This window comes from Pogona vitticeps, chromosome 5 (genome assembly GCF_051106095.1).
Source record: "Pogona vitticeps strain Pit_001003342236 chromosome 5, PviZW2.1, whole genome shotgun sequence".
Taxonomy (NCBI): Eukaryota; Metazoa; Chordata; class Lepidosauria; order Squamata; family Agamidae; genus Pogona; species Pogona vitticeps.
In genome coordinates this window covers 174622003-174643826 of record NC_135787.1, presented here as the reverse complement: position 1 = coordinate 174643826, position 21824 = coordinate 174622003, and the positions used below count along the sequence as shown (strand labels likewise).

Below are 21824 nucleotides of genomic sequence, written 5' to 3'. Positions count from 1 at the left end.
GAGCCCAAGAAAGTAAAATCTGTCACTGCCTCCATATCTTCCCCTTCTATTTGCCAGGAGGTGATGGGACCAGTGGGCATGATCTTAGTTTTTTTGATGTTGAGCTTCCGAGCATTTTTTCCACTCTCCTCTTTCACCCTCATTAAGAGGTTCTTTAATTCCTCCTCACTTTCTGCCATCAGAGTGGTATCATCTGCATATCTGAGGTTGTTGATATTTCTTCCGGCAATCTTAGTTCTGGCTTAGGATTCCTCCAGTCCAGCTGAATCAGTATAATCCACCAATCTTTTAAAAGATGGCTGCTTTAAGCTTTGCGGTCTGTGGGGCTAAACTCAACTCATACATTGCAACAATCCACAACAAAACAGTACGTATCTGTGTGCTCTGGAAGTCACCGAAACATAAAGATGGCAGTTCCTGATAAATGTCACACAAATTAATCTTTGCATTGAAAATGTTGGACTGAATGTTGAAGGATCAATCTGTTCCAGTTTGCTGTAGTTCCTAATGTTGAGGGCTGTTTTGTTCATAATGATGTGTCTGTGCTTTTCACAGCCACATGTTTGGCAGGTGATCCCCTTCCTGCCCCATTCTTTTAAGAAGGTCTGGATGCTCTAAATAAGGAAAGAGCAAGTGATGCTTTGAAAAGCTTGTCTAATGATAGCCTCAGAGGTGCTCAATGCACTCAAATTCCATGTCATTCTTAATAGATGAAGATAAGAAAATACGACGCAGGCTGCTGAGACTTAAGATCATTCTGGTCCAGCATTCTGTTTCCACATTGGCCAACAAGATGTCTATGAAAAGCTCAATGCAGGACATAAATGCCATAACACATTGTTGCTTCATTCCTAGTGGGTGGTTTCATTGTGCTGAGAGAAGTAGGTGTCAGACCATCAATTCTCCCATTCTCCTCCCCTCCTAAAACTTCCTTACATATGTGCGTGGCTACCAGCACTGTTCAAAGAAATGCCATTGTGTGAGGTGAAGCAGCAAAGTCAAGGTGCCTAGCACCTTGAGACAAACAGACATTTTCACACACGAGCAGGAAGCACCTCCCTCTGTTTCTAGCAACAAAAACAATAGTGGGAGAATAAAGAAGTAAACATTTGATGCTCATTCATGATAACTTATATCTGCTCCCTAAGGCAGCTATCTCACTCTCCCTAATGGTGGGGTTGGCTACTTACCTTGGCCTATTGTATGTGAATCTGGTATCTTTTTAAACCTATTCTAAACAAGTTTACCAAATGACATCATTGGGAGATAGCAATTTGCCACAGAATAAATATGAAATCGGAATTTCTACTGTAACAGGCAGCCCTGACCTCACCTGTCCATCACAGCTGGGCAGTGAATCATCAACCAATGGGGTGATGGAGGGTGGGGCTGAAGAGGGAGGAGCTGGAAGAAAAAGGGGCGTGAAGAGAAAGAGAGAGAGAGAGATCAGATCTGGAGTGTGAGAGAGAAAGCTTGTTTAGAGGCCTGTGTGCCTACGTATTCAGTGAGAGAAAGTTTGTGGTTGATTAAATAAGAAACAGTGATTGACATCGTGATTAGCTACTTGTGATTTTCATATTTTATTTTGTTATTTCAATAAACCTGTTTTGTTTTGAAGGAAACCTTTGTCCTTCTTAAATAGACAGTACAATTGGTGGCAGCGAGTGTGAAGTGGTGTGGTGGGCATTCTGAGAGGCCTGAGTTGGGGGTGACATCAGAGTGGCCTGCTACGTCACATCTACTATGACACATCACTTGTGTGGGAAATGGCAAAATTACTATGTCCCCATGACATTCTTTGCTTTTTGGTCTAACCTTTTCGCAGTATTAAAACGACTCCTCCTTAAAAAAAAAGACTCCTCCTTGATTTGATAAGCTTCCTAATCAACTTGTTTCACTTTACTGGATTCAAATCATTATCATTCTTTGTCATTCTAGTGGTCTTTTTGTTTATCTGCAGTGATTTTATATTTTCTTCCACATGGTTGGCAATGCTATTGAATTTATAGCTGAGTCAAGTATTTATGTCCACGGAAGACTTCCATTTAGTCATAATTTTCTTGTTAACACTTTCTTTGGGGAACCTATCAGTTACAACATTTCTAATCTGTTTGACTTGTGTGTTGATAGGTTTTCTATGCAGTTAGGGGTCCCAGCCCCACAAATATGAAATCACATACCTCCTAAAAGGCTTAAGCATGTTATGTCTGTATAGTTCTTCTCATATACATGGCAACACTTAAATTTGTTCAGTGACAACACCGAGGCCTGAATACAACTGTAGTTCTAGCTACACAAGACCAATTGAAATAATGTGATTCAAGTATATGTTGGCTCAATGTTCAGTAGTTCAGTCAATGAATTAATTCTCATGGGGTTAACAAAATGAGTGATACTCCCCCTTGCATTTTTAAGATCAGTGCCTCCCTATGTACAATAGGACTTGTAATCTAACAAGATCTGAAGGGGATTGGTTCCCCAGCACAAATTTAGAGAGCTGCTTGATTTGTTTGTTCTGTTCTTAAAGTTTCCTCTTCCCTTCTACATGCCCTCCAACCCTGTCTTTCGTTATTTGTGCACATTTCATATTGGTGCCTGGACAGTTAGTTTGTAGGCTGCATCTTTCTGGGGTGAAAATTAACTTGCACCTCATGATGTTCTTCTCACTTAAGAGCTTTGAGGAACTGAAAGATGGTGACAGACACCGGCTGTGATGTTCTCCTGAGCTACACATGTAGCCAAAGTGACTGCCTGAACTGAAAGAAAAAAAGGATGAAACACCTTCCATTCTGTGTATATAACCTGGCTGGACGCTGAATCTCTGTTCTATCAGAGTGTACTGCACTCTGAGCAAAGAGGAACCTTGTGAAAAGAATGTCTCCACCTTCTTATAAGTCATCACAAACCATCACTGGTGAAGGGACAACACCTTTCATTGCAGGGGTTGCTTGGCTAAAAGCCAAAGGTGATGCAGCCACCTCAGGCAATGCAGTACCGGGGAGGTGACAGAGCTGCCACTATCTCCCAGCCACTGCAGCCTGAGCTAACCACTTGAGTCCACTGCTACTATCTCTTCTAGCAGCCTCTCCTCCCCACCACCCCAGCTTCACAACACATCCATATTTGCCCAACTCTATGCATAATGCCTGGACACAAGCTGAGGGGCAGGCATTTTGGAGAAGCCGACCAAGAAGTGAGGAGACAGTGGTATGAGGAGAAGGAAGTTGTACTGTGAGATGGGGAGGTGGATAGGGGAAAGAAGACCCTATGCCTGCCACCCATCCTAGTTGCCACTGTCATCAGTATCACGAGTTTGCAGGTAGCATCATGAGAGTGGGTGGGGTGGCAACAGTGTTTTTCTTCACATCTCGGACAATGTGAGGGCTTGAGTTTGTACTGTTCCTCTGCAATCTTGAGGGAGAGCAATCATCTCTAATGTTCTGTTGTTGCTTCCTAGCATCTGCCATCTTCCAAAGTGACTCTGCCATTCTGTTTGATATTAGGCCTGAAGCCTGTAGTCATAGACCCACAGCAGCTGGGTAATCTCCACAAATGTCTTCCAAATTGGGTAAATCTAAGAGTCCTATATAAATCATTAAGATCTATGAATAAGATACGTTCTCCATATTTTTTTTAAATCTAAAATGTGAATGGGAAAGCCTTGAGCCCTAGGGTCAAATCCAGTCTGGCCCTCTCAGAAACTCTGAAATACTGTACCATTATTTGGTGGTTTGGTTTTCCCAACCTGTGTGTGGGGTTTTCCTCACTGTAAAAGGTTGAAATTCCTCTCTTGAGACCTAGCTGGTTATAATAAGAAGTTTCTGCCAATATTTTTGATTTCTCCCAGCAATAGAAGAAAAACACTCTGAAATTCAACTCACTCTTGAAGTGAAAGTTCTCCCACATTTGGTTTTGTACATATATCCACATACGATGGTTTTTCAAGGCACAGTTATCGGAGACAATTATAAAGAACTCAGATACAAGGCAAATAGTTTATAGGCATTACTTTATCATGAGCATTTAAACTAACAGATCATTTCAGGTTCTTTGCTTACCCATTTACAGAAATACATGCTAGTGTTAATATAAGTGCAGAAACATGAGAAGGACAACACTCTCAAAAACCTAAGGGCAGCATCCACAAGTTTGATATACTGGGAATGTGGTATCTGCTACTATGCCTATGCTTATCCAACACACAACTCTTTCCATTCCACCCTAAAAGACTAAAATAAATCCTCATTCTATCCCCAGACAATCTAGATTTTGTGCTAAGCATCCGTCACAGCTGAGTACCGTGACTGTATGTATTATTCAAGTCAAGCCAATTTGCATAACATATTCTGTGTTTTTCGTATTTTACATAACTTATTCTGGTTTTCCTACTTATGATGGGAGAAAGAAGCTATACAAAGCAGGTATAGCTTTGCCTGCATAGTCATAAGATATCTCATGGTTAGAGGCCTTTGGCACTTTACTGGGAAACTTAAGTGGCTTGGAAAAGTCACTGGCTGGAGGATTATGGGAACTGTAGTCTAAAGGAAATGGTTCTTCTAACCTCTGAAAAGTACTGAAGGAAACAAGCCATGAGAAATCTCATATAACCAGATATACCTGCAGTGCCTGAAATTTCATTAGTGCTTAGAGATGTTACTTTTTTTAAGCTACAGCTTCAGAATTCCCAGCCTTGTAATCCAAATAAGTAAGTCTTACTCATGAGTGCTTGAAAATATTGGAAGCATTTTTGAGTCCTCGCACAGACAATGTTCTCTCTTGCCTCACCTGTGGCCATGAAGGAAATTATACTAAGGAGCAATGTCCCATCATTAGCTTTTTATCCAGATGAAACTGACAGACTGATTTGGGCTGTGAGCTTTAATCATGGATTTTTGCTTAAGGAAACCAATTATTCCAGGCACTCAATTTGTAGAAAATCTTGCCCTGCCAGAGAAAACTACTGTAGGTATCTTACGTTCCCATGTCTAGTGGAAGTTGATGCCACTTTCTTTTCTTTGAAAAAAATCAGCAAACAGAAGATTTAAGCTTAAGAGAATGTGTTTGTTGCTTCGCAAGGATAATAACGAAAATCAAGAGGGTCCTCATGTCCCTATGGTTGGAAGGGAAAGATGTGTATCTAAAAGAGTGTGTGTGCACAGAATGAGCCAGTAAGTCGTTTTTGCAAACATGAGATACCTGTGGAGTCATGTTACCCCTTCTACCCGTCAGTGAATTTCCATGGCCAAACAGAGATTTGGATTCAAGTCTTTTCAGTCCTACTTTGACACTCTAACCCTAACACAAGGGGGCTCTCAGCCTATTACAAAAAGCTTGATAACACCCACTTTACCCCCTATATGCATGGTAGTTGTGTGTGTGTGGTGGAGTGTTTATGAAATCATAATTTAAAACAATAAGCTCTGCTCAATAAGTTGTCAAAGAATTTTCTGAGGTCAGGAGCCTTAGAAAAACACAACTAATGAAGGAGTGCATTATATAAACAGGTTGAAAATCTGACAGTTAATTGATTAAAAGATCTTTATCTGGTTAACAGTTTTACATTAAAATCACTGACAGTGGCTCAAATCCTCTTGGCCTACTTATGCTAACACCAATGGCATAACTTTTAGAAGCAAATGGCTTCAAAGTGAGAAATCTCCGTAGACATTATCTGCTGCATATAGAATTGTATCACTCAGCACGCAACAGAAAATGACTACAGGAACTTCAAAATTCCAAAAGTTTTATGCCTTTGCCAGCTAAATAAGAGGATTTCATCCCGAAAATAATATGGACAGAATAAAGTCAGCTTTATAAAATCTCTCAGGCCCACAGAAGGATCACTTCCATGTTTTACTTACAAATACCTTATTTCTGGGGAGATTTGGGTAGATGACAATTGTAGACAATTCATTGTATAAAACAAAAAACAGAAGGAAAAAAACCTCATCACAAAATCATAAAATGTCTCCTTGCAACCCAGTTCGATTGTAAATCATGCATGTTGCTTTAGAGTAATTTGCATTGAAATTAGTAGTTCTTACTCCTGAGTACATATGCACAAGAGTGAATTGTATTATCTCTAACTGTATAATATGTACACCATCTTAATCCAGTTTGGAATTAGTCTAACTATCCATAATTTTCTTGAGGAGTCCCAGTGGTATAGTGGATAGAGTGATGGACCAGGACTCTGGAGAACAGGGTTCAAGTCCCTGTTCAGGCATGGAAACTGACTGGGGGAATGGAATTGGTAAAACCACTTAAATATTGCACTTACCTTGAAAGCCTATTAATCCACTATAAGTTGGTTCTGATTTGATGGCACAGAACACACACAAAGAAGACTGAGGAACTGGAGCATTCCATGAGGAACTTAAAGCCCTCACAATAATGTAGTTTATATTTGCACTGCAGCCATGTCTTTTATGAACTGGCAGCCCCGGGCTCAATATCTCAGTGCACTGACTCCCAAGACTTAGTCAAGCTTCAGTCAATCCATCTATATACTGTACGAGGATAATGGGTATAATGATATGGATGTAATGAGTAGACAGTGTCGAAAGGTTTACAAAGATGTCAAAGTTATTCAAACACTCAGAAAAGTTATACTGTAGATTACACCTCTAAGATTCTGGGCACGGTATCCCAAAACATGAGGGTTTTAATCCAAAAGAGTAATTTTTTTTAGTAAGATGGGCTATATGAGTAAAAATCAGAAATCAGTTTGTTGTACCAGATTTTAAGTTTGAAGTTTCACAATTGGGCGATGTTCTCTAGTACAGTGGTCTCCAACCTTGGGCCTCCCGATGTTCTTGGACTTCAACTCCCAGAAATCCTGGCCAGCAGAGGTGGTGGTGAAGGCTTCTGGGAGTTGTAGTTCAAGAACATCTGGAGGCCCAAGGTTGGGGATCACTGCTCTAGTACACGGGGGGGGGGGGTGGAAACCTGGAAGAAGAGACTTATCCTTACCTCCCATGAGGAAGAGTAGTCCTGCCACATATTGCATAAGGCCTCGATCCCAGCAGCAACCCAGCACCCCGATAATCCATCCAAAGAGGATGATGGCTACAGCCATGCCCATGAAACCAGCTGTCATTCTGCGCAGGTCTGAAATGTGAAACCAAGAATCCTGTTAATATCATCCTGTTGGTCTTGCTGGTTGACACATTGAGTGCTTTGCAGAAGAGCAAAAATGTTTATCTCACAAATATTATCCTAATATTTACAAAGATTGGTTGCTTTGTTTCTAAAGGGCCACAAACACAAACATACTTTTTTTTCCCTCTGTAGTCATCAACATTATTGATTTCATGCCTTAGGCACCTCTTCTTAGTCTTCAGCAATAAGCATTGTAAGAGGCACACAAAGAATGATCTTTAATTACATTAGTTAGATCAGAATCGGGCAACTTCTTGGGGGGCATACATGCTCACCCCTGGGAGTTGGAGGGCCAAACTCAATCTCCTGCCCCCCCCATCACAAAAATCATTTCCCCTAAGAAGCTTTTCTTTTTCTGGAAAAACTCCAGGGGAGGGCCTGGGTGGATGCTAGTGGACCCTAAAATACAGAGAAACAGCCACACACAGTGCCTGGAGAGCACAAGAGTTAAAGTTTAAAAAGTTTAATTAAGAACAAACTAGGAAAAGTCGGGTGCTAGGACTGAAAGGCATCTGGGCTTAGAGGAGGGCATACACAGCTTATGGGCTGCACTTCACCCTCGATCTTTACCTTGCATGGTAGCAGATCTATACTGATCACAGTCCACACTGTGTTAGCTGGTTAGCATCTACTGTTAACATTTTATTCCTGGTCTCCTTTTAAATTTCCCACATCTCAAAATTTGATGAAGCCTTTTTTTATCATTTGCAAATGCAGGAATGGATGCAGGAGAGAAGAAATCTGAAGATATTTGGAACCATTCATTTCTTAGCTGGCTGGGAAAGCCCAGTGAGTTCGGTAGAGGCTGGGAGTATCATTCCATAGCGAAAGGTCTCCCTCTGTAGCCTTGGGCAAATGATTATAGTCCCAGAAAGGAATCATAAACAACTTCTGAATATTTTGTACCTAAATAGCCCTAAAGGAGTCAGCATCAGTCAGAATTTACTTGATGGTGGAACAACAACAACAACAACAACAAGCAGCAGCAACAACAGACACACCAGACATAGTAGTAATAGAACAAAGAAATGTCCGGAACATTGACATTGCAATTCCAGGGGATGACAATAAAGACCTGGAGAAATAACAAAGTACAGAGATCTGACAATCGAAACATCTTGCCTCTGGATGAAACACACTTTGGTGGTTCCCATAGTCATTGGGGCTTTGAGACCATATCAAGAAATTTCACACAGTACTGTAAACAGTTGCAGATCTCAGAAATCACACCATCACAAAAAATGGCAATATTAGGAACAGCATATTAAAACTTGTATCTGTGATATAATACCAGTCAATTTTTTTTATAATTTTGACTGTGCCTGGAGTTTAATAATAATAATAATAATAATAATAATAATAATAATAATAATAATAATAATAATAATAATAATAATAATAATAAAAACAACCCACCAGGCACAGTCAATCAAAATTATAAAAGTATTGACTGTTATTATATAACACATACAAGTTTAACAAAAAATCTAAGTATCTGCTAAATACCAGCATAGTATGTATGTGTGTGTGCCTGCGCATGCGTTGTTGTTGCTCCTGTTGTTTTTGTTGTTGTTGTTGTTGTTCTTCTTCTTCTTCTTCTTCTTCTCAAAAACACGAGGCACAGTCAATCAAAATTATTAAAACACATTGACTGGTATCATATAACACAGAGGTCATCAACCCCTGGTCCGTGGCCCAGTGCCGGTCCATGGCCTGAGCCAGACAGGGCCATGGAGACAGACCTCCCACCCCCCCGCATGCACTCCCCTCCCCACAACTGCTTTGCGCATGCACACACATGCCAGTGGCAGCATGAGTGCTCCCCCACCTGTTCACGCATGCGGCCAAGCGCCCACGTGCCCGCGTGAAGGGGTGAGGCATGCGCAGGTGCTCCTATGCATGCATGAAGGGGTGGGGGAGTGCTCACGCTGGTGCTAGCGGGCAGGCCGCATTCCCCCACTGCTTCGCACATGTGCCTGAGACAGCGCGCGCATGCGCCTGAGAGCACCCGCACCCGTGCAAGCGCACGGGGGGAGTGCCACGCCTTCCTCAGAGACTCAGCCAGTTTGCAGTCCCAAAAAGGTTGGGGAACACTGATATAAGTAATACAAATTTTAACCAAAAACCTAAGTTAAATATCAGTGCAATATGTATGCTGTTCCTAATATTGCCATTTTTTGTAACTGTTGTTGTTGTTGTTGTTGTTGTTGTCGTCGTCATCATCATCCATTCCTCAGATAACCGCAGCCAAGCACACCAATCACGAATAGCAGAAGTGTGACATAAAATTTTTTAAAAGGTTGTCTAAATCTGTGGTTCTTAACCTTGGGTTACTCAGGTGTTTTTGGACTGCAGCTCCCAGAAGCCTTCACCACCAGCTGTGCTGGCTGGGATTTCTGGGAGTTGTAGTTCAAAAACACCTGAGTAACCCAAGGTTAAGAACCACTGGTCTGAATTGATCACTCCCTCTGATATTACGTATCTGGCTGGCCTTCCCAGAGTTTGGACTGACTGACTGATTTCGACTAACCATCCTAGAATGCCTCAGCCAGCACAGCTTTCATTTTTCCCTCCTTTCTAGGAGCGCCAGTCCTAGAGTTCCATGACTCTCGGCATTTCTCTCCTCTCAGAAGAAGCTGCATAGAAATGTCAGCATAAAAGAGAAGTCTATTTTGAGCCATCCTTTCAATGGGAACTGCGTATAGGTACTACACTGGAGTGTGCTGAATCAGCCCTCTTGCGGATATTTAGGAAGAAGGAGGTCAGCCTCTGCTAAAGTTTTATTGCAGAACTGGAGAAAATCTGCTGGGTCTCTTCTTAATTCCAGAAATCCCAGTCCCAATGCAGTCTAGTCAGCAACACTTGTCTCCAGATGAAGACAGATGGAGCACCATCCCATAGAGATACAGGGGTGGAGCATTCTGCCCAAACTGGGTCATGTGCTTACCACCCAAATGGTGTGTTTCAAATGGGAACTTGAACTGAGGGGTGGGGTAGGAAATGTACTATCCATCTTTCCATCTTTTCTCCCACAGTACTTAATCCCCCCCCATACTGCTTTTCTCCCAATACTGAGACCCAAGTCATTATATGATTTTAAAGCAAACTTTATATTTTGAGTGGAAATGTTGGGGTCGTCTTATATGCCCAGTCGTCTTATACGCCGACAAATACAGTAAGTTACAACTGGAGCAGACCCACTGAATCCATCTAACATATGGAGAAGTTGTCTCCCCAAATCAACACTGATTTAGTGAGGCTCCTCTAGTTACATTTTCTTTCCAGACTTCAGCCATTATCTTGTAATATTAAAGCACTATTAAACAGATTGTTAGATTAAAACAGGCACAGAAGTAAAACAATGTAATGCTTCTACTGCCAAGTTTTGCCCACTGCGACCGTCGGTATGCCTTCGCATTAGCGATCCCAAAAAACGGATCGCTATGCGAATTCATTGTTATACGGTGCGCTCGTTAAGCGAGGCACCACTGTACCAATACTGTGTATGCACAATGCAGGGTCGAAACAGGGATCCACAGAGTCAAAGAAGGACAAAAAAAATATGAAAATGTAAGGGAAAAAAACTAGTTAGTCTTACAAGTGTTAGGTTACTATTGCTGATATAAATTGTTACAACAGATTAATACAGCTCTCTGCTACATCACCTAATTCAGGCGTGTCTTCTTATTATGAAACAAACAATAGCCATAAATATTTCTCAATCGACCAAAAAATTATTCAACAATTGCCAGTAGATCTTACTCTATATTTTGGCGAAACCTGATCTAAATTGACAACCACTCAAATGTCTCTGTTAGCATTTAATTGACAGAATATTTTGAAGGCCCATATTCTCTATCTAGCCTTCCTCCTACCAGAACATTATAACATCTGACTTAAAATCTCTCAGAATAATTATTTTGATGAATGGGCCATTAAGGAACCAGCTAGATAGATGTATGAGATCTCTAAGTTTCCAGCACCTCAGGCCTTTACTCAAAGCTGCATTATAACTGCATTAAACACTTTAATGTAAGCATTTCCAAAGGTATAGTCTTATTTTATTTTATTTTAAGATCATTTAGCATAGGACACGTCATCAGTGGAAGTATGAGGAAAGCAGAAGCACTTCAGAAAGATATTAACTTCAGCAAGAAAGAGATCTTTCATACTGAGAATTTTTAATATTTTTTTTATTATTTTTAAGTTTACTCTTCTATTAACATTTAAATTGAAAGCCTTTCCTTCCAAGCTCTACATGAGAGAAATCTACATTTAAATCGATACCATTTAAAAATGAAAGGAAATATATGGCAATATGAAATGTGGCTCCATTTGCTTTTTGTTCTGTGAATGATTGAATCTTTTACTTAAAAAGAAAAGGAGAGAAAAGAAATTAGAAGTCTACTAAAATCAACATGGGAAAAAAGAGAGAAGGATGCAGACATTACTTAATTTTTAGAATCGTGGGGTAGAGTGGCCCTTTGCATCTCTATTCAATTCTTCAAAAAACCTCCAGTTTATGAATGTGAAATACTGTGATTCTGTACTCATGATTCAAAAAGCCAGGAAATGGCCCAATATCACTGTATAATATTGTGCCCACGTTGCCAGCTGGGCAAAAGATGCCAAGCTTTACACAGCAAGGAGCAACCTGAATGTTGACTACACCAATGGCAGCAGTCAAGATGGTCTACAGCAGTGGTCTCCAACCTTGGGCCTCTAGATGTTCTTGAACTTCAACTCCCAGAAATCCTGGCCAGCAGAGGTGGTGGTAAAGGCTTCTGGGAGTTGTAGTCCAAGAACATCTGGAGGCCCAAGGTTGGGGACCACTGGTCTCCAGGATACCCTCTTGTGTTCACTACAATTCTCAAAGTCACATTACAATCTGATTCACAGGCCCATGTTTTCCAACATTATACCATTATACTGATGAGTACTGTCATCCATAAACTAAGAGCATGATAAAAATTCAAGGGGACTTTAGGAGCTGAGGTTTCAGCACAAGCTCCATTTTAGAAGAGACTCAGGAGGAAAGATATGGTAAGGCCTGCTTCTGAAATCCAGCCTAAGGCTTCCTCCATCTTGTGTGTCTGCCATGCCTGGTGACCTCCCCCCTGTTTGACTGAACATCTGATCTGCCTACTGCTTCTTTATCTGAAACAGTTATCTACCTATAAAAACATCTCTTCAAATATGGCTAGAAAAGGAAGGCAAAATGGAAAGTTTTCTTGGCAATTTTGAAAGGGTGTTGTTTCTTCTCTTATTGTCCTGGCATTATGCTTTAGAATTCCCTGTTGTTTTTTTGTTTCAAACAGTGAAAGTAAATCTCACCCACGAAAATGACACAGGGTTAACAAAAGACCAGCTGTACGTCTGTGTTCGCTCTGATTCCATCACACAATAGATTCCCCTCTGCAATGAAAAATTCCCTGGGGCAAATCCAATTATTAATACTCATTTCCTTTCTATTTTACTTTTAAAATGTCGACCACCATCCCTTCCTCATTTTCAGCATTACTACTATGGAACAAGAAAGGGATATATCCTTCCTTCCATCCATCCACCAAAGCAGTATATTAACTAGCAACAGACCAACCCGTGGCTGCCATTTCAGAAAACAGATAAAGGGGAATGGCCCTTAGTGCCTCAGGGAAATCAGTAATGGGCTCTGGCGCCTTCCACTCTAGGTCACTGATTAGAATGTAGGTCAGATTGAATGCTGCAAGATGACAGCAATACACACTGTGGCCTTTACCTCTGGGTTCACCGGAGAGCTCTTAATTAAAATGGAACCACGGCACTGTGCCTAGGCTGCTCCCTCCAGGGAACAACTGAACAGCAGTAGCTCCTGTGATACAGTAGAGCACAACAAAACTTTGCAAGAGACCGAGAACTGTTATGTGATGTCATCCGCTGCCGTGTGACGTTATCTGTACCAGATCATGAGACTGCACCGTGTGTTTTCCTACCCTGGCCATACCGCCTTCCAGTCTACAGTGGACCCTTGACTTACAGACAACTTGACTTACAGACTTTTTGAGTTACAGACTTCTCTGGTCGCAAAATTTAGGTTTGACTTGCAGACTGAGATTTGATTTACAGACCAGAAAAAAAACAAAATGGAACAAAAACGGCCTGTTACGGGATTAATCGGTTTTCAATGCACTGTAGGTCAATGGAGACTTGACTTACAGACTTTTTGACTTGAGAACCGCCTTCCAATACTGATTAAGTTCTCAAGTCAAGACCCCACTGTATCTTCAAGAATGACAAGTTCACATTTTTAACAGATCACAGGGTTGCTGTTTCTGATTTGCACCCAAAAGAACGGTTTTTCAAAACAAATTTGCACTTCTAAACTGTAATCGTTAATGTTTTAGAAATCTCCTCCCCCTCCATAACATCATCATGAGACTATAACTAATTTTAAAGTTGGTTTGGAAGCTGAGCCCAAGCCCCAACTTACTGCTCTGCGATTTGTCCACACAACATACTAGCAAGGTGCATACGGTCTGAGAACCGCAGTTGAAGATGGAAGGAACCATCAAAAGTGGAGCTGTAAGAAGAGAACATCTGAAAACAACAACAATAATTGTTGCTGCTGCTGCTGTTGTTGTTAATCTTTGAATTGCAGAGCTGGAAGGGACCCTATGGATCATCAAGTCCAACCCCTCTCAAAGATGCCCAGTGGGGAATAGAACTCCAGACCTCTGACTCCACAGTCAGAGACCTATGCCACGGATTAAGGTCGTGAAGACCAATTTTGCATGTTTTTAACATAAAACAAATCTTTTATTAACCTGGTTGGGTTTCAGTAACCTTTAATAAAATTAGGAGCAGTCAAAAAAAAAAAAATGCTGCAGAGCCACAAGTGCCTTTGGAAAGTTGCTCTACTGATTTTTGGGAGCTATTTTCTAAAAATTTATTTATTTATTTGGCTTTTATACCGCCCATCTAGACAAATCTACTCTGAGCGGTTTACAGTCCAAAAAAAGCAATAAAATTAAATACATCAATAAAAAGACTAAAACAAGCAAACATAATCCAAGATGGAAAAACCAGGGGAAGAAATTAAGTAAAAGAGGCAGGTCTTCAGTTTACGCTTAAAAACTCCCAGTGAGGGAGCCAGGCAGATCACAGGGGAGAGGCGAGGGGTCACCGCCAAGTAGGCCAGGTTTCTCATTTTTTTCCTTCCGGACCTTTGCAGTTTTATAAAATTGCAGTTTTAGAAAAAAAGCATCTTGGAAGGGCTGCCCCCCCCCAAAAAAAAGGCAGGGGGGGCTGCATGTGAATCATGGGCTGTTGGATGTCCACCTCAGTTGTAAGATTTACCAAGCCCAGAGCTTGGAAGTTAAGACATTGATGTTAAATCCATTGCTTTTTTTAAAAAAGACTGGTGCTAGAATAATATTTTTTAATGTAGCACTAAGAAGAGTAGGGGGAGGATTTCTATGACATGGCATATTTTTTCTGCAGCCTGTGTTTGAACTTATGAGGAGGTTTGGACATGTCTGGGAGTAATCTGGTAAGAAAGGCCAGATGATTCATAAACATGTATAAACTTGCTTGTGGGTTCAAGTATAGGTAGCAGAGAAAGTGTGACATGTCATAGAAATCCTCCTCCTAAAGAGAAGTGTTATTTGTTGAAAATATTAGTTGCGGACTTCTCTGTAGAAAACCATGTTAGTCTACATCATCCATCTCCAAAGGAAAAAGGGTCTATCGTTCCCTTTAAATGCTAGATTTATACTAGGTAGTGTTGCTCTGTAAATGCACCTGGACTATAATACCCAGAAGCCTTAACTGAGAAGGCAAATTCTATGGTATTTCTCTGGGCTTTTGGACATATAGCCTGAGACTATCAAGGGCATAGAGTCAGGAGGAACCATCACTCTTAAAAAAACCAGATAGCCACTCCCATACACTTTTTAAGCATACACTGTAAGAAGAGACATTAAAAGGTGTTTCAGAAAGCTGCTAGCCTATGTGATCCCAGGCAGCTATTGAGGTCATAGCGACCCCACCTTCAGTGCACCCAAATAAACTGCACCATCCCAATATTTTAAAAAAATGCCTGGCAGAGACAGCCAGCTAAAGTGCTACATTCTGATTCCAGTTCTTTGCCCACACTTGGCTGCAAACGAAAAATAACCTCTCATTGCACCAACATAGGTTGAGTCTTTCTTGTGAAGAGAGACGTTTAAGGAAGGGACAACATAAATCATCCCAGTTTCATCTTGTACAGAAGCCACTGGGTTGTTGACTTGCTCTAATAATATAAATTTTAAAGCCTTAGCCACAGAAGATTAAATCCAGTATTTCCCTTTCCTTTGTGAGGCAGTGCAGTTGACTTGATTTGGGTGCAGGAAAAATGGGATCACTATGACCTCCTCAGTAGTTATTTGAGATTTGAGAGGCCAATAGCTCTCTGAAGTATCTTCAACAAAGCGGATACCTTCAAGTAAAAGGTCCTACATGGCCGAAATGAGTATACTGGGAGTGGCAAATGGGTTCATAATAAAGCACTGGTTTTCCAACCTTGGAGTTTCTGACGGAGTTTTCATCCCAGATGCCAGGAGAAAATATTATAAACTGTTGATTCTTTCAACTGAAGTTATCTGACAGGTCTAGTTTAGAGTATTATAAACTTATTTTCTAAAGTAAGGTATAGACATTTTGCCCTTTGTGGACAGGAGAATAATATGAGTGGTATGATATACCAGATGGGCGGGATATAAATCAAATAAATAAATAAATAAATAAATAAATAAATAAATAAATAAATAAATAAATAAATAAATAAATAAAATGTACCCTCTGCAGAGAATCCACTAAACTAATGTTTACATTGAACCATTAATAATGCCAATTAAAAAAGTTAAAGGTTTTCACCAATGAGCTAATTTCCCAGTTTCAGACATTTAACTAAATGTTGTTTAAACCTAATGTTTCAAGCTGTGTCCCCCTCCCACCCCCTCCCCCTTCACCTGCCAAGCCCCTGACTCTGGTCTCCCTTCTGGGAGTTATAGCGCAATTCCACCCTGCTCCAAACTTTCCCATGCTCTGTCATACTTTTGGCACACTTCCCCAAAAGATTAGACACCGTGGATACAAACTTTTCGGCAGCCACTCGTATATAATTGAGGGCCAGGAGTTGGTGGGGAGAGAGAAGGGAGTTAAGACACCTCAGTCATGCAGTGCTCCAGAATAATTACACATCAGTTCCTACTTCCTCTGTGCAAGTCTGGCCTCCTGTTCCTTCTGGCAGGTTACAAGTTCCTTAGCCTCGAGGCCCTTCATCTTGTTCCTCCCTTTGATATCTGAAGAGGTTTTTGCCCATTATAGCTCTCTTGTCAGTCGTTCCCTTAATTGCCCAAGGCTGTAAAAAAGAGTTATTATTATTACGCCCCCACACGAAGCAGTAGCAGAAGAAGAGGAGGAGGAAGAAGAGGAGGAGGAAGAGTTAATGAATGACATCACTTTCTCCTTCCCGGTTCAAGGATTCCATCTCCTTTTTCTGAATGACTGATTACAAGAAGATAAGGGAGAAAGAGGGCCTTGCCTTTACTCACTGGTCTTTTCCCCCTGACTCATAGTATTGCTATGTAAATAGATGCTTTTCCCTGAATTTATGTGTCAAGAAAATGCAAGCATTGCAAGCAGGTGCCTGGCAAATGGATTTGCCTTTGCCCTCCGCCACTCCCCATCTCTAAAACCCAATCATTTCCTTGTTAATAAGCCTTCAGACTTACAGCATGGTGCAAACCTTTTGTGATCACGCAGTTTGATCATCCCAAATGCGGGCCTGCTGAAAGAGGAGGGAATTGAAAATTGCAACTTGGTAAACACTGGGCTGACTGCCAAAGCTGCTATAGGGGAAGGAAACAAGGAAGCCCCAGCAATCTAAACAAACCACCATTAATAATCATGTGCTGTCAAGTCTATTCTTTTCAGGGTTTTCCAGGTAGTTTACCATTCCCTTATACTGGCGCAACTTGCCCACGGTCACACAGTCTGGCTTTTCTGGGATGCCCAGGGGAAAATGAATTCCCTATCTGTGGCTCTACAGCCACTGAGATATCCAGGCAGCTAAACCACAATTAAAGGAGCATCTTCTTAAAATCCCGGCACACATCTTGCACATAATGAAAATAGGGTAGGATGGGGAAAGAACGTCTCATTTTGTAACAACTGAACAAGCTCTAGAAAATGCAGGATTGGAAAGAAAGTCCTCAGCTGCCGAAAGGTCTGAATAAATGCTGCGTCACTAGGATGAGAACTGGCAAGGACTGATGATATAAATGGAGGAAGCATTCACACAAGTTGTGTTTTTCGAACAGCTTTGCTGTGGCTGTGTAGACACTATCAGGAGAGATAGGGTTTTCTCATCCATCACTGTCCCGGGACAAAGGGTCAAAAGAGACACGAAAGAAAATGTGAATTCCCTACTACTAGCCTATTTTTCCTCTCACAGTATCACTTCCTCAGAGATAGGGGCTTTGACAACCAGGCTTGAAAATTAAGCCAATGTTCTCCTTCCATCAACCAATTATAGAACAAAAGTTGCGGGAGTGTGAGATACAGCAGTGAGGGAAAGCAGGTGCCATGACAGGTGGAGACCTTCATCAAATAAGGACACATAGCTTTTCATGATGTGCTACTTGTATCATCTAATTCAACCCTAAAATAATCTTAACTCCAAGAACTTGCAAACCAGCAATTGTAGCATGTACTGTGTTCACAAATTGACAGGTATTGTAGGGAACAGAGATGTGCACCTATATCATTTTCATACCCCCAGGCATCCTCTGCCTATTTCCCTGACTAGTCCATACTCACTTCAAGAGTTTTTGTTCTTGTTTTACAGGTCTGTAAAATAGGTTTGTTGGGGTACTTGGAATTCTTTGCGGGAGAGCTGTCATGCGCTCCTTTCCATGAGAGTGCTAGAGCCCAGTAGGAGACCATTCTAAATATTTGACCCAACTGCAAATTACAGGCTTCTTTAGGATAAAGTCATAACAGTTAAAGTGGTATCAAATGGATATTTATCATGTAGTGCAAAACTCTCTTGTCTCTGTCTGTCTCTCTCTCTAAAGAAAATAACCAATAATTTTGCTACATCATCAACCTAACAATACAGACAAACAGGACTTGTAAAGCACACTTTCACACATGCTGAATGCAATCCTTATTCATTACTCAGGATGTGTAGTGGGATTCGGACACATCCTGAATTACTAACTAGATCAGCATGATTTGGACTAATCTGTATGCAGATCGAAGCAGGATGGTCATATGTGGTTCCAGAGCAAACTGAAGTCAGTTTTCAAATGGATCTGTTAGCACTCACTTCTGACAAAAAATTATGATGGATAACAGTTGCGCCACTCATTCCATGTTCAGCATTATCCACTGTACGTGGGCAGATGGAAGGGCAATGAAAGACCTTCCCTTCCTTGAACAGGAGCATGTAAGAAGGGCTTCGCTGAATGAGATCAAAAGCTGAACAGATGTATCATTCCCTTCCCACAGTGCCCACACAAATGTCTGTGGGGAGTCCACAGTCAGGAAATGAGTGCAGCACCACCATTCTCCTTGTGTCCTACAGCAACATATACAGAGAAGCATAGTGTCTCTGGTGCTGGAGATAATAGAAGGTCAACATGGTTAATAGCTATCCATACCAGTGGATATAGATAACCCTTTGGTAACCCAGGTGTTCTTGGACTGCAATGCCCAGTAGCCTTTGCCACCATCTGTGCTGGCTGGGAAAGGAGTACGACAAGGCTGTATATTGTCCCCCTGCTTATTCAACTTATATGCAGAATACATCATGCAAAAGACTGGACTGGAGGAATCCCAAGCCGGAATCAAGATTGCCGGAAGAAATATCAACAGCCTCCGATATGCAGATGATACCACTCTGATGGTAGAAAGTGAGGAGGAATTAAAGCACCACTTAATGAGGGTGAAAGAGGAGAGCGCCAAAAATGGTCTGAAGCTCAACATCAAAAAAATGAAGATCATGGCCACGGGTCTCATCACCTCCTGGGAAATAGAAGGGGAAGATAGGGAGACAGTGACAGATTTTACTTTCTTGGGCTCCATGATCACTGCAGATGAAGACTGCAGCCACGAAATTAAAAGATGCGTGCTTCTTGGGAGGAAAGTGACGACAAACCTTGACAGCATCTTAAAACGCAGAGACATCACCTTGCCAACAAAAGACTGTATAGTCAAAGCTATGGTTTTCCCTGTAGTGATGTGTGGAAGTGAGAGCTGGACCATAAAGAAGGCTGACCGCCAAAGAATTGATGCTTTTGAATTGTGGTGCTGGAGAGGAGGCTCTTGAGAGTCCCCTGGACTGCAAGGAGAACAAACCTATCAATTCTAAAGGAAATCAACCCTGAGTGCTCACTGGAAGGACAGATCCTGAAGCTGAGGCTCCAATACTTTGACCATCTCATGAGAAGAGAAGACTCCTTGGAAAAGACCTTGATATTAGGAAAGTGTGAGGGCAAGAGGAGAAGGGGACGACAGAGGATGAGATTGTTGGACACTGTCATCAAAGCAACCAAAATGAATTTGACACAACTTCAGGAGGCAGTGGAAGATAGGAGGGCCTGGTGTGCTCTGGTCCATGGGGTCACGAAGAGTCGGACATGACTAAATGACTAAACGACGACATGCTGGCTGGGGTTTCCTGGAAGTTGCAGTCCAAGTGTTATTCAAGGTTGAGAATCACTCATCTATAGCCTTTCCCCCCATAAATTTGTTGAATTCCTCTTTGAGTGCCTCATGTGTTGTCAATTCTGAGATATTTGAGATGTTTAAGGGGTGGTTTAACCAATTCTACCCCCTTCCCCCAATGAGTTTCTATGGTTGAGGGAGGATTTGAACCCGGGTCTCCTGAGTTCCCATCTGACACTCTAATTATGGTATACTGGCTCTCAGTCCCTCTTTAAAAATGTCATATAGGGAATCCCACCGTTTAAACATTTACTCTGTGAAGAAGTATTTCCTTTTAAACATTCTGCCTTTCCATCATTACACTCTGTTATATGACTTTGGGTTTGGATTTATCCAGATTGTTCACACCTAAATTTTGTTGTGTTCCCCAGACGTTGTAACCTTTCCTCCCCAGCCCCTTAATTATTTTGATTGCCCTCTTCTGTACTTTGCTGTTCCACAGACAGCTGTTTCCTGTATTATTACCAACTGCTGTACTTTTCTCTTTACTTGTTAGACTGTTTTTGAAAATGTTTCTCTACTTACAAATGTTGCCTTTCTATTCCCTCTTCTCTCTCTGACTACTACTATAGTATCATCAGAACACGGCCCATAAACACTTCCATTATTCTGAATTTTATCTATGTTTATCTATGTTTGTTTATTTTGTTATTTGTTTTTGTTACCCATTTGCATTTGTTACCCACCCATTGCCTTTCAATCAGCAATTATTAAGATCTCTCTTAATAACCACTGATTGATCATCATCAAGCTGGAACTTTTGCATTTCCGTCATGTTTCCTGCTCCCCTTGTCCCTATTCTGCAAAAGTATCTGCCTATAAAGACTACATTTTCTGCATCTGAAGGACCCAGCTACAGTTCCTTGAAGCTTATGCCAAATATAACTTATTATTTTAGCTCTATAGTATCATTTTGGGGCTGGCGTGGGCAGGACTGTGCACATTATTTCGATAAAGTCCACACAATAGATTTTCATCACCAGGACCCATCTAAGACATCTTGGTGTCTGAGTTGGACAAGATAGCACCTCCTCTTCTTATCTGCTTACCAGAACATCAGATGAACTGTACTTCAGAACTGGGATGGGTCAGTATCCTGCACAACATCTGTGGGCAGCAGACCAGTTGAGAAGAGGGCCATGTTGTACAAGTTATTCTGTCCTTCAAGAGAGGGTGACAGTCAGTTTGCTTAAGGGATGACACCCCTGCCCCTTACAGCCTGAGATAGTCACTTTCTTCTGCTTAACAGTAGGGCCAGCCCTGGATACTGGGAAATTTATTTTGTCTCCTATCTTAATGATCTCAACATGGAATCTGCCTTTTCCACCATAGACCTTTCCTTCCTGGGTAGCTGTACACTTAATTTGGTGCAATTAGTTCCTTCTGTTTCTGTGAGAGCAAACAAATCCATTGAAGGAAGTGTTCTCCCTCTGCAAATGAACACAAATGAAACTCATCCCCTCATCCAAATATTTATTGTAAATGGAATACGCACCTCGTAGGTCATGCCAGAACTCACTAGCATTCCAACATTGATACTGGGTGCTTATCTGGTAGCTTTACAGCCCAAGCATCTGGTTATGTGGACTTGCAATGAGCAAAAGCCTGTCCCTCTCATTTATAAATAATGTGGGGAACAGCTTTGTGTTTTATCTCTTTGTTTGTTTGTTCATTACTTATAAAACTAAGCCCAGGAGACAACTTGTTGTGCCCTTAAAGAAGGAGGTTCCGATTCAGAATGTGTAAAGAGCTGGACAGGGATGCTACTTAGACAATGCCACCCTTCTTAGCTTACAAGATCAGCTAAAGCTACATGCCAAGTTGGATCCCATCATGTTGTTTTCAAAGGAAGCAAGTGTCTTAGTGCATCAGCAAAAGCTTAGATAGAGGTAGACAGAACTAAACATAGT

General features: G+C 41.3%; 1 protein-coding gene across 2 annotated transcripts in view; it reads right to left on the bottom strand.

Moving 5' to 3' along the window:
- TMEM178B (transmembrane protein 178B) overlaps nucleotides 1-21824 on the bottom strand; it is a 346918-nt gene that overhangs the window by 45591 nt on the left and 279503 nt on the right. For both annotated transcript variants that reach the window (XR_013536734.1, XM_020792237.3), the window contains exon 3: nucleotides 6973-7110. Coding sequence is in view for 1 of the 2 variants with exons in the window: in XM_020792237.3 (XP_020647896.1) it covers nucleotides 6973-7110 (138 nt within the window). In the remaining variant the exon portion in view is untranslated. The remainder of the gene's footprint in view (nucleotides 1-6972; nucleotides 7111-21824) is intronic.